Source organism: Neopsephotus bourkii, unplaced genomic scaffold, assembly GCF_033783945.1.
Source record: "Neopsephotus bourkii isolate Nb327-2 ecotype Australia unplaced genomic scaffold, CSIRO-AGI_Nbou_v1 NB_1526, whole genome shotgun sequence".
In the NCBI taxonomy this organism is placed as follows: Eukaryota; Metazoa; Chordata; class Aves; order Psittaciformes; family Psittacidae; genus Neopsephotus; species Neopsephotus bourkii.
The window spans coordinates 2,760,370-2,773,184 of NW_026902002.1; the positions used below are offsets into that span (position 1 = coordinate 2,760,370).

Here is a 12,815-nt window from a genome sequence, read left to right on the forward strand (position 1 = left end):
AGCACATTAGACACAGCTGCTGCCTTTGGAAGAAATCTGTTAACACTTTGATTGTCTTTGCATTCCTCCAGGTCGGATTCGTACAAGGAGACAGAGCTCTGGCAGTGCCACAAGCGTCACCTCAATGCCTGCTGATACCCGAGGCCGCAGCCGGGCTAAAGTAGTTTCCCAGTCCCAGCGTAAGAAGTGTTTTATTTCTGGGGGAGCAGAACAAATAATTATTAATATATTTATCTTGAATTATAGTAGCATCAGCTGTTGATGGGGCTCAATTCTGCTAATGACATTTGGACATGTGACAAAATGAATCCCTACTCAGACAGTCTGTGCTCTTGCTGACAAATAGGGCCCCAAATAGTGCTTAGTTGCTGCCTTTTTTTTTTTTTTCCCCATGTGTTTTACCAGCAGAATTTCATGTTGCTGTGATGTGTAGGATTAAACTTGCACTGGGTCCCACTGAGACACCCTCTGTGTCTGACTGCTGTCCTGGGTTCTTGCCCTGCCAAGCTTCTGCTGCTTATGTGACTGTATCGCTGTATGTGTAACATGTGAGCTGTCTAAAGTTAATGGGATTTGGCATCAATTTGAAATAGGACATCACCTATTTTGAGTAGATACAGGAGAGGTCGTTCTGCTCTCTGGCTTCCTGGCAAAGGCTTGGTTTTCCCTTAGGAGCCATACATAGGGTGCTGCTGCATATTTGTCATGTGTTTCTAAGGAGAAGTTTGTCACTTAAAATTTAAAAGGAATTGGGGAAAGGGAGAAAGCCACTCATGTTTTGAGGACCTTCAAGCTTGTGGGTAAGAGGAGATGAGGTTTGTAGAAAGACCTGTTTGTTCTGAGGACTTGTCTTGCTTTGTACCCTTATTTAAAAGCCCTTTTCTGTTCATTCTCTCATTGCTTTGCTCTTGTCATGCTGGAGGGATGGAAAAGCAGTTTATAGCCTTGTGTTAGGCTGGGAGAGCTGAAGAAGGAAGTAGTATATTCAGGATGGGGCCAAATGGAAATCTTTACATTGAAGTCATGAAGGAATTATGGCTTTGGTATGCTCATCTAAATTGATTTCTTCGGTTTGGAACCTAAAACTGATCTAAAGCCAGAAATGGCTTTTTTTCCTGAAATTAGCTTGGTGAAAAGTGATCAAACCAGATGAGACAAGTCTCAGAAGTATTTAAAGAATAGTTGAGTATCCAAAGGTTTCAAAGACTATGGGCTTAATTGCTCTTATAGAATGACTTATGAAGGTTTAGGATGGTCATATCTGGATCAGCCTTAGACTTGCTTGCTGAATCCTGTTTCCAGCCTAGCCCAATGAGATGTGATCTCTATCCTTAAGCCAGACATTGCTTGAAATAACTTATGAATTCAAATATGCTATGGACACAGGACCAAATTCTCCTTGCCCACACAGTGGATAACTTATGAATTCAAATATGCCTATGAATTCAAATATGAAATAACTTATGAATTCAAATATGCTACGGACACAGGACCAAATTCTTCTTGCCCACACAGTGGATAACCCTGTTGCAATTTTGCAGACTGGGCAGGGGTGTAAATTAGAGCAGAACTTGAGTCTGGGTGTGTTGGTTAACATTTAGCTAAGAAAAGTTGATCAACCTTGGGAAATTCTTAGTTGCATCTGCACATTAACTCACTGAATTCTGCAGAGGCTTTGGGAGTGACGTGTTTGTAAATAAATCTGTCTGTATTGTGTATAGCATAAATGGCATGCTGAACGCTGTATTGTCTTGCTGTCTTTTAATCCACTTTTTGCCTGTCCTTTGGTCTGCCCTCATAATCAAGGATCCAGATCAGCTAATCCTGCTGGTGGTAAGAAACATTTTCCCTTTCTTGCTTTCTCACTTTATTTCCTTCACATTTTTTAACTGCTAAGCTTTTAGCTTGTTTCCCTCACACTCTCCTAACAATGAGACTTAAAAAGCACTTTCTTAAAGTCATAAATCCAAATGTGTATGGCAAGTGATTTTGCTTTCTTAAAGTAATCAAACATAGTAAGCATACATTTAGCATATTGAAGCTGGCTCACTGCTGCAGCTGAAACCCTAGGTGCTATATTTTTTTCCAGATACTTCAGTGCAACCCTGCTGACCTTCTGGTGCAAACCTGCTGAGTGAGATTGCTCAGTGTAACTGAGAAGAGTCTTGGCTTTAGGTTGTGGATGCTGTGCGTGAGACTGGCATCTGTCACAAGTATTCTCACTCTAGGGGGGATATGTGAGCAAAGCCAGCACCACATATAATACTGAAATATGTTATTTGATTGACATAGAATGGCTTTGGCCAAGAAATTGGAAAGGGCAAGTAAGTAAAAATAATGCATATGTTATGGTGTTGTCCATGAGATCAATAGAATTGCGTATCTTCTTAAATTAAGACAGCAGAACAATATTTAACTCTAGCTGGGTGTAATAGTATCTGGAACTGAAATTTTTTTAACGTGTAGATACTTTTTATGAAAAACCCAACATGAATATTGGGTCAGAATGTAAATGTTCAAATGTTTTTGCCCAAAAATGTTCTTGCAACCTTTTCAAATACACTTCTCCTGGCTGTTTCAGCAAGCAAATTGAATATCAGCAATAGTAGTATCACCAGCAAATTTTCAGTGACATGTATATACCTCAAGAAGAAAAGAGATTCTTGAATTTATTACTCGCAGTTCTTTATGACTAACTTTAAGCTGCCATTACTTCCTTTTTTAACAACTTGTCAAATGAAAATCCACAGGTTAAAAAAGAGTATTCTTCAGCTCATTGAGTTAGACAGAAAGACTGTTTCAGATAGAAATACTTACTGCAGCTGGAATGTAAAAACATAAACAAAAATCTTAGTCAGTAGATTGTCTTGCAGACAGTGTGGCTTAGAAGAAATGTGGCCTTGCTGTGGACTGTTCAGACAAGGAAAAATGAACCAGACCAACTACTCAACTTGCTAAAAATTTTCTCCAGCTGAAAAATAACTAAATAGCTTAGGTTTGACGAGTCAGACCTGAGTAAGGCAGCATCCCTACAAATGTGATGTGCTCATGTGGTTTGCCCCTTATTGTGCTGATCTGCTTCTGTTATTGTAAGAAAGTAATGCCACCACTGCAGTGTAGCTTGAAGGTGCCTGAGCTACACTGCACCAAATTATTACCTGTGCCAGAAGCCAGCATGCTGCAGCACAGCTCTCCACATGGGCTAATTTGTGTTGCTTCCCAAGGAGGTGAAGCAGGCTGTGAATTCCATGTTGCTCCAGCAAGGCTGCTTCTGGCAGCTCTGCAAGCTTGCCCAGAGCCAGCTGGGGTATTCATACACTGCAGTGTCTGCTTTGGTCTTGAACCCACCTGAGCATCATGGTTCATATAAGCAGGGTTGCTGATGCTAGTGTTTATTGTCCATGAGCTTTCCTCTGTCTTCTTTGAAAGCCCATGGGGAGCACTCACATTAGTTTTCTGAGTGATTTGGATCAAATTCTTAGAGCTGATTGTGTTCCAATTTTGCTGTCATGGTATTTAATCTTGAGGGAGTTTTTTATGGTTTTTCTTTGGTGGTTGTTGGTTTTTTAACTTATTTGTGGTTCTCTTCTAGCTGGTAGCCGGTCCAGTTCCCCGGGTAAGCTCTTAGGAAGCGCCTATGGTGGCCTGAGTGGTGGAACATCCAGAGTCCAGCCGGTGCCATCATCTTCAGAGAAGCGCAGCAAGATCCCTCGGAGCCAGGGATGCAGTCGAGAGACGAGTCCCAGCAGAATAGGACTAGGTAAGAATAGCCACTGCAGCGGTGTACTGACAGGCGTGATTGAAGGAGGAACTTTCCTCTTGACTAGGAAACTGTTTATGTGTTACTGTTATTCTTCTGAGTTTTTCAGCTGGCAAGTTAATGTCATTGTGGTTTGTAGGAGAATAATTTTAATTTTCCAGGTTGAGCTATAGTTTCAAAGTAAGCCTAAAGATGTCATGAGATGTCTTCTGTTTGAAGTTCAATGTGAGCAATGTTATTAGATCAGGCAGCAAAAACAGTTGTCACGAATAATCATTGCAGTAAAAATACCTCATTTGACATCAACAGCTTAGTCTTAAAATGAATTAAGCAGTCTTTACAGTCAGTTGGAATGAAGGGCAAAAAGCACCTTCTTGGATTATTTTTAGAAATTTTGCATCTTAAATCCTTTGCCTCTGTCACCCTTAACATTTGGAGCCACTGTTAGGTGGCATTTTAGACTTATGCTTTAATCGCTCTGCGCCCAATATTCTTGTTTCAGTGACTGTTATGTAAATATTATATAATAGTTTTTATTTTCAAATTTATCAGCAGACTCTTTTTAAGTCAGGTGAGTAAGTAAGCATCGTTATATATAAACTTTTGTGTATCTGAATGAGGTGAAAAGGTGTTCAGTGTGCTGTCTGAAGAATAAGTAAATACTGTTTTCATTTTTAAATGGAAATGTTTTCCTGAGTTTGAAGCTTATGTAGAAGACCAACACTTTAATACTGCTTACTAAATTATTTTATAACTCCAGAGAATTCACTAGTAGGTTGAAATTGATTGAAATTATAGTCCTACTGTTGTCAGTTAAATTTTTAATTATTGCCTTGGCAGTTGTATTTTACATTTAAGCTACCTTTCTATCTAGAATATGTTTTCAGTAGAGAAGTATCTTATTAATACTCCAAGTACATTGAAATGAATTTAAAGCACCTGAGTGCATATGTGGTTATGATACATTTAAAAGTTGCATGTTCATTGTGATTTATTTTTCCAAATTCAGTGTTCTTCTCATTTCTGATGTATTTTATTGGCTTCTGTGTTAACACATTGTGCTTTTCTGTTCATTGCTTTTAAAATATAAAGTGCCTCCCAAATATTAGAGGTAATTGTCCTGCTATCACGCTGCAGAAGAACACTATTTTTTTTAGGGGGAAACGAAAAATGATGCACAGTACCATCATACATGCTTAAACTGATCATCACATTATGTAGTCTGATTTGGATCAGTCTTGAGCATCTAAAGGGAAATCGCTATGTGTAAAATCCTCACTCTTGGGTTGCCTGCTTTCAGGTATATTATGGGAGCCTTGAATTCTTTTGAAAGTGTGATTCATATCTCACTGCTCTGTTGTGCTCCCTGTGAATAGTCAGTGCCTTGTTCTTTGCGAGCGGGAGAGAACATTGAGAGATCAATCAGCTGTGTGTCTTCCATGCACCCCCCCTCCCTGGGGTTGATGGCCACAGCATGTTCTTTTGGGCTGTTACGGGAGCAGGAGAGTACAACACTTCTATTGCCTTTACTACTCAGTTGCAGGAATTCTGCCTCTTTTGAATCTTGAAAATGGTAATATTGGCTTGGATGGAAGGTAGCTTTTGAGCTGTCTTCTTTATACCATTATTCGTTTGTATTTATAACATAGTAGCTAACAGTATTTTATGCTTCCTTATTGTGTTGCTTCAGTCCCTGTCTTTCCTTGGCATATTTTTCATTTTTCCATTTGTTCATTTCATTAAAGAGACTCCCACTCACCTTCGTCTTAAATATATCAATAGACTTTTTCAGTGTCTGATGTGCTCGAGTGCACATTGCAGTGCAGCTGGTGTTGAACCATTGTGCAGATCAGGCTGTTAGAAGTGGGTAATTCCTGGATCCTGCTCATTACTCATCCATGGATACGTAGTTTTTGTAGGGGTGACTGGGAGTTGCAGCTTGACCAATGCTGTGTGTGAAGATTAAGCACACAGAATGTGGGTCCCTGTGTGCAGTTGGGCTTTATACATGAACCATTTGCTGGAGTTTTTCAGGCCCTTCTGAGGCAGTGACAACTTAATAGAGCCTCTGCATGTGGATGCTCTTTAGATTTCCATGATGACCACAGATATCTATGAAATGTGTTCCTTCTGTATTCTGGAAACCTTGAAGTAGTACATTGTTTTCCAAGAGGCAGCACACTGAGGTGTGTTTGGTATGCTGAGGTCCTGCGTGGTCACCTACAGGGCCCTGTTCTGTAGTGCTTTAAACTTGCCTTTGCTGTCTGCTCAGGGGAGGTTTACTAGCAGCAATAACCTCTTGGGGAAGGAAGAGTATAGTCCACTTAATCTCAAGTTTTACTTTGGACCCCTTAAAGGGTACCGCCTCAAAAAAAGGTAATGTCTAATTCCCATGGATTGAAAGTTTATCTGCCTGAAGCTATTTTATTTTTTTTTTGGATGCTCAGCAGATTATGTGGCACAATTGGATCTGAAAGGAGTGAGAGATTTGAAATTGTCATTCTCCAAAAAGTGAAGCAGGCACAGCTGGCTCTCAATTTCATGCAGCAGCACTCCTTCTGTTGCGGTTATGCTATGTGTGTTTATTGGAAAGCTGAAGGCAGTTCTTGACTTGCTTCTACTGGGTGTACCCCACTGCAGAGCTTTCCTTTGGTTGTTTTAGCAGCTTTTATAGGCTCTTTAAAATGCTTGCATTGATGTAAAGGAAGCATCTGCTGATTTTTAGTCTCCACTTAAGAATCATAAAAAATCACACCCTAGTGAAATACAGGTTTCTTCCAAGTGGTAGATTGGTAAACAGGGGCACTACTGAGTTCTGCTGGTGGGATTTCTGTCTGTTGGGTTCCACTGGTGTCAGACAGCCTAATAGTGTGTTTTAGTAATGGTGTGAACAGTATCCAATTGCTTTTGATGTTCTGGATGAAATTGGTGAAACTTAGATGTACAGGACACATTTAGAAAGCTGGGATTTTACTGAAAACAAGTCACTCATGTCCTTTTCTAGGCTCTCATTCCAGAGCTGGCTGCGGACACACTGCTTTCATCCTGCCTTCTCCTTTTAACCAATTTTGCTGCTCATTTACTTGATTTCTGTCCAACTTCTGGGAGTTGGGAATTCTGAAATTGAGACTCGTGTCTGTCTTTTCCACCTTTGCTGCATGTATTGCAGACACAGGCTGGGACAGTATGAGATGCTTGTCTAAATGACAACGCTGCTGTTGGCAATATCTAAAGGAAATACTCTGAGCAGCTGATACCCCATCTTCCTAACATAATATAACACTAAAAGTGAGACGGGTGCCTGGGAGTCTACAATAGATTTATCATTCAGTACTTTTCAATTCATTCTTTTTTACTTGCTTCTGTGTTTGTAACATGTAAGTCTTTAGTTTGACCATTATTCATGAAGTATCTGGTGTTTGGGTTTAGGCGCTTTGCTTGTGCAGTCAGTTTTGTGCTTCATCTGTGGTATGCTCTCATGCAGTTAAAGTGCATTTTCTTCACACTTCATGCTGCTGCTGTTAGCTGTTATGGAAGGAGAATGTGCTATGTACATTCATTAATTTTATTTTTTGTTTTAACCAGTCACATCTCTCCCTGTCTAAAGAGCCATTGCTGGTTTTAGTAGGGTTGTATTATAGACAAGACTGACAGATCTTCTTTACTTAAGAGAAATGACTGCTTGTGTAAACCTGATGTGAAGGCTGCCATTATTTACATACAAGCATGAGACCCAAGAATGAGAAGTTTGCTTCTAGAGAGTCCTCAATTTCAAGCATATTTGTGTCGAAGACTTGAGAGTGTTGCTTTCACCTGCAGTTCATCTGTCAGCTTTTTTGCTTGTACTTCCAAGATGGGATTATTGTACTCATGGACCACAGTTTCATCTAGTTCGTATAAGTGTCGGTCTTACTTATTATAAGACCATCTTAACTCAGAAGTTTTAGACTTCATAGTGATCTAATCAACTTAGTCAATAGCTCATCTTCTATTGTCTGTCATCAAAGGTCAATCATCAGAACCATTAATTCATCTGAGATATGAGCTGGGTTTTGCAAAACTGGGAGGGATTTGACAAACCAAGAATCTGGCAGTAGTCTGTATGTGAATTTTAAAGCCTAAATATGGAGGTTTCTATTTTGTTCTGTACTGTTTTACTTGAAAGGGTAGTAATAGAGCTGGTATATATTATTCAATGGAAGAACTGTAGTGGAACTTCATTAGCTTGAGTCTAGGCATCTAACTTCTGTGTACAAACCAACAGAGATTTGGATCCTGCTTCCCAGGAAAGTGGTGGAATCACTGTCACTGGAGTGTTCAAAAACTGTGTAGATGCCCTCAGTGACATGGTTTAGTGGTAGCCTTGGCAGTCCTGGGGTAATGGTTGGACTTGATGATCTTAAAGGTCTTTTCCAACCTAGTTGATTCTGTGATTCTGTAAGAATATGTATATTCTGAAGTATGCAAATGACACTTTTTTTATAAATACAAGGGTGCTATTAAAGTATTAGCAGGCTTGTTTATATGTGCCTCTTGCTACACTGTCATCAAAACTGGTAGATTACATTCTACTCTCTGAATGAGAAAATTCCTTTAAGGCTTTTTCTGAATAGTTTAAATATGCTGCTGCCTTTTCAAAACAGCGAAGGACATCCTGCTTTAGTCATTAAATTCTTCAAGGTAAACTCATGACAATTAACTGCTATTCTTTTACCTAAGAAAACATAGTATTCTTGACCAGACATAAAGCTTATTAAATAGCTTTTTGCAAACATCTTTCGTACCAAAAAGACACAGAATTTGCAGAGGAATAATCCAGGTCTAAGTATCTAAAATGGTCATGTAAGAAAATAGTAAAATTCAAATCCTTAATGTTAAGCAACCTTCTGACAGCCTAGCTCTGCTTTTCCTGTTTGCTAAAAAATAAAACATCAGCTAGAGTAAGTGTGATTGCTTTTTATTATGAAAGTAGTTTAATCTTTTACCACTTTGTTTTTGGCCAAAGAGTGTGCATGTGATGAGTTCCTGTGACACAGCTGATAGGCAGGAGCCGTATTAGGCTGTGGGAAAATAGAACACTTGACAGCTGCTAGACCAGAGAGTCTTGTTGATGTATGTTTTTTTCAGAGTAAAGAATATAATTTAGAGCCACCCTTAAGTGCACACGTCTCAATCTGTGTGCATATAAACCCATAAATACAAGGTTTTAGAAATGTTTGAGGAGTAGAAGTTAGTTTTTGTAAAAGATCTGAAGCTGCTGCTGTCTTAAAATTCAAACACCTTTTAACCTGTCTTTAAGGTATTCAGATTCTAAATGTTTTTTCCCAGTATCTTTCATTGGAGAAAAAGATCTTTGCAAGTCTGTACAATACACCTTTTTTCCTTAGGATATTTATTCACAGCAAACCTTTCCTTCTGAAAGGCAAATCTATGTAAAAATAGCATATTAGTCTTGAAAGACTACTTTTGAAAATTTTGACTTGCTCATTTGTTCCAGAGGGTGTTTATCTTATAATTAAGGAAAAAATACTCCAGAAGGGTTTCTTTTAGCCTCGCCTGTTTTGCATGTTTTGTAAAAGTAGAGCTCCCCATAATGATTCAGAATTCCTGCTCAACTTGAATAACAAAACTTGGATTGCTTAAGAAAAAAGCAGACTGGCAGGCAGACATTTAATGCTGCTGAAATTTCACATCACAAACACATCTCAGCATGTTAAGGTAGTTGGTTTGTAAAGAGCCTGAGTGGGCTGCTGCAAATTATAATTACTAATGTGATAATTACCGTAACTAACAGAAATGTAACTTGACTTTGAGCTTTCTGTCCTCATTAAACTTGTTCACCTTCTCTGAAACTCTCCATGCTGCATGCTAGCACGGAGCAGTCGTATCCCCCGACCCAGCATGAGTCAGGGGTGCAGTCGTGATACCAGCCGTGAGAGCAGTCGAGATACAAGCCCTGCTCGGGGCTTTCCTCCACTTGGTGAGTACATGTAGGCATTGGAGTTTTAAGGGTCAATATTTATTTCCTTTTTCCCTTGTTGTGATTACCCCTTCAAGACACTGCCAGGTGGAATGAGCTTGTTTCCTGTCCTCTGTTGGGTTCCTGACACAATCCCTGTTCCCAACCCTGCTTCCCTTCTGTTTTCTTCTGCATGCTTCAGTTCTGGTTCTTGGCTTTTCACTGTTAGCAGGAAAATAGTTTAGTTTGAACTTCTGTAAGTTTTAGTTTTATTAAAACAGGTCATAAGGGGCTGCTGTGCTTAACTTGACAACACTGATGGAAATCTACAGGAGAGCAAGCCTCTGTTTTCTAGGTCACAGTGAAGCAGTCTGTAGTGTTGTAGCCTGTTGTTGGGTGACTAATTATTCATGATCTGATTTTCTCACAGCTAGGTACAGTAACAGTGTATCATTTCTATACTAAATCCTCCAATAGAGATAGAAGCTCTTTTTGTTGTAGTTGTTTCACACAGTGTTGTCAATCATCAATTAAAAAGTTGCACATACCATTTTGTTAGGAGACTTTTTCAAGCAGGCTAAAATCCCGGAAAGGCTGAGGTTTTGAAGGAGCATCATTGATATGCAGTTTAAGTGTACAGTACAAATAGAAAATCTCATTATGCTTACCACATGCAGAAGTTTTTCTGCACAGTGTTGAAAGCAGCAGGATAGTTAATGTTTCTGATCAAATACCATATCATATATTCAACCAAATACATTACTTGTTGTATGAACAAGTCATCATGTAATCTCAGACATGAAATATAGTTGATCTCCAGGCACTCTTCATTTATGTAGTAATATCATAGCTGTGCATGTGGTATTAAAAATGTGAAAGAAGCTCTTGCAGATTTCATTAAGACAGAAGAGTGGTATTACAGGATCTGTTTTACACATAGTAACAAAATACAGGTATTGTGTAAATGGAGCATAGCATTTTGGGCTTAATTCTGCAACTTTATTCAATTAGGGAAAAAAGTTAAAAAAATATAGAGAGATGGGCAAAATTTTTTCTGTTTGCTTCTCATATTTAATATATTGTATTTTAAATAACCCTTTAAACTTATGTAGATGTTATTGTTTTTGATTTGGCTGTCAAATGCAGAGGCTGGTTGCCTTCATCCATATGAAATCATTGTTAAAAATCCTGTTGATATAAATGGTGTAGTGTGGATTCTTCAAGTTAAGAGGCTTTTGGTTTCAAAACTTCATTCTTTTGAGCTATTAAATAATCTGTTTATATTATTTGTAATATCTCAATTTTGGGTGGAAGATGGGAGGAGTTCATCTTGAAATAAATGAACTTTGATGAAATGAAGCTGATTTAATACCAGAACCATAAACGATAGTAGATGCACAATTGCATCTTGTTTTTATAGTTCCCTGCCTAGCTTCAAGATTCAGCCAGCATGTATAATCAGGGTTAATTCATCAGTGTTCTATGTCATTGTGCTGTTTTGTTTGTTTTATTGAAAATACATTAATTGAAATACTATCTTGAGCCCTTGTTCTGAAAAACATCAGAATCGCAGTTAGTGAGTTTTGAATGCCACCATCTCTACTGAGTCTGACTCATACACTGACTGTATAATTTCAGTTACAGATGTCTATTACACTGTTTCTAACAAACGTTATTTTGGCTCACTATATTTAATTGTCTGAAGATTAATGCATTTCTAGAAATACATCGTTATTAAGTCATTAAGGTAACATGGGGAAGTAGTATCAATGCAGTAGTAACCCAATATGGTTGTTATCCTGTTGTCTTTTTTGTTTTCGTTGAAATGCTTTAAACTCAAACATGTTCATGAACTTGTTAATTATGTAGTGTGTAATTCATCTGAAGGAAATTTATATTGTTAATTTAAGCCAAAACTATATTACTCTATTATAGTATTTCTAGAACCCAGTTAATCTTACATTAATTCTAAGATAATATAATCCTACCATGCATGGTCTATTTTTGCACATAAAATTTAACTTCTATATTAGGGAATTATACCTAAGCTAACTATGTGTAAACAACAGGATTCTTGCACTTAACAGTATTATGGTCAGTGTCAACACTGGTATCCTGACCTTGCTTTATTCTGGGGCTGCTGTGCAGGTACGCATGTCTGTGCACCAAGTTTCTGGCTTCCTGAGTTAGGAAACACCTGTGAAAAGTCACTCTACACATGGCCTCCTTGCAGAGATGTGATTCTTTTTGTTTTGTTTTTGTTGTTCCTGTTTCTTCATGGGCCTTGATCTTGCAGTGACGTCCACAGGGGCACAGCGGATGGCTTGAGAGAAAGCAATTACGAGCTCAGAATCTTAATTGTGAGGTTCAGTCCATGATCCTGCACTGATCCTGCAAATCTTTCATGAGTTATTTATGGTGTCGGTGAATTGTTCTCTTGAATAAATGCATGTGTTCTCCATGGGTAAAGACCACATTGCATATTCTGTACAGCTTCTAGTCAGTCTCTCACAGCTGGGAAAAAAAATGAAATCGGTTTTTTCTCACTTTGCTGATTCCTGTTATAATGTTAGCATCTGGGTTTATGAATGCTTTGCCTTGAGCAGAAGACTTATTTCTTTTTTTCTGCTGCACACGTATATGCATAATTGACAAAGCCTATTCGTATTAGAAGATGATTCTGCCTTATTTTTTTCAGTTTCTCGACAATACTAGATGTTAAAGCAACAAGGCCTTCAAGGGTTATGAATTGCTGAAATGGGCAATCAGTTGCTTGGGTCAGTTGCTTTGAGCTGGGTGAGCATGTCATAGCTAGACACAGGGAAGGCCTCTTTAGAAAAACTAGATTTCTGTAAGTTGGAAATGACTGAACCAATTTTCCATTTGCTTTCATAAAAGACTCACCTTTATGCTGACTCCATGAACTGAAAACCTCTCCAAAGGCATTTTGTGGTTTATGTGCTGCTGACAACTGGGAATTGAAGTGGGAACTGTTCGGCTTCAGCTCTTCTGCTACTGTATGTGTTCTGTTGCTGTTAACAATTTGTATACATGTGGTGTAATTCTAGATAGGTGTACAATCTTGCAGTTCAGATT

The 12,815-nt window shown here is 38.6% G+C and overlaps 1 protein-coding gene across 4 annotated transcripts in view; it reads left to right on the forward strand.

The window, feature by feature from the left end:
• The window catches only part of CLASP1 (cytoplasmic linker associated protein 1), a 173,015-nt gene that overhangs the window by 102,884 nt on the left and 57,316 nt on the right, over positions 1-12,815 (forward strand). For 2 of the 4 annotated variants that reach the window (XM_061370094.1, XM_061370095.1), the window contains exons 20-21: positions 72-179; positions 3,593-3,760. In XM_061370094.1, the coding sequence (XP_061226078.1) occupies positions 72-179; positions 3,593-3,760 (276 nt within the window). Of the gene's footprint in view, positions 1-71; positions 180-1,806; positions 1,834-3,592; positions 3,761-9,632; positions 9,741-12,815 lie in introns of all 4 variants that reach the window. The other 2 variants (XM_061370092.1, XM_061370093.1) reach the window with 2 other exon arrangements.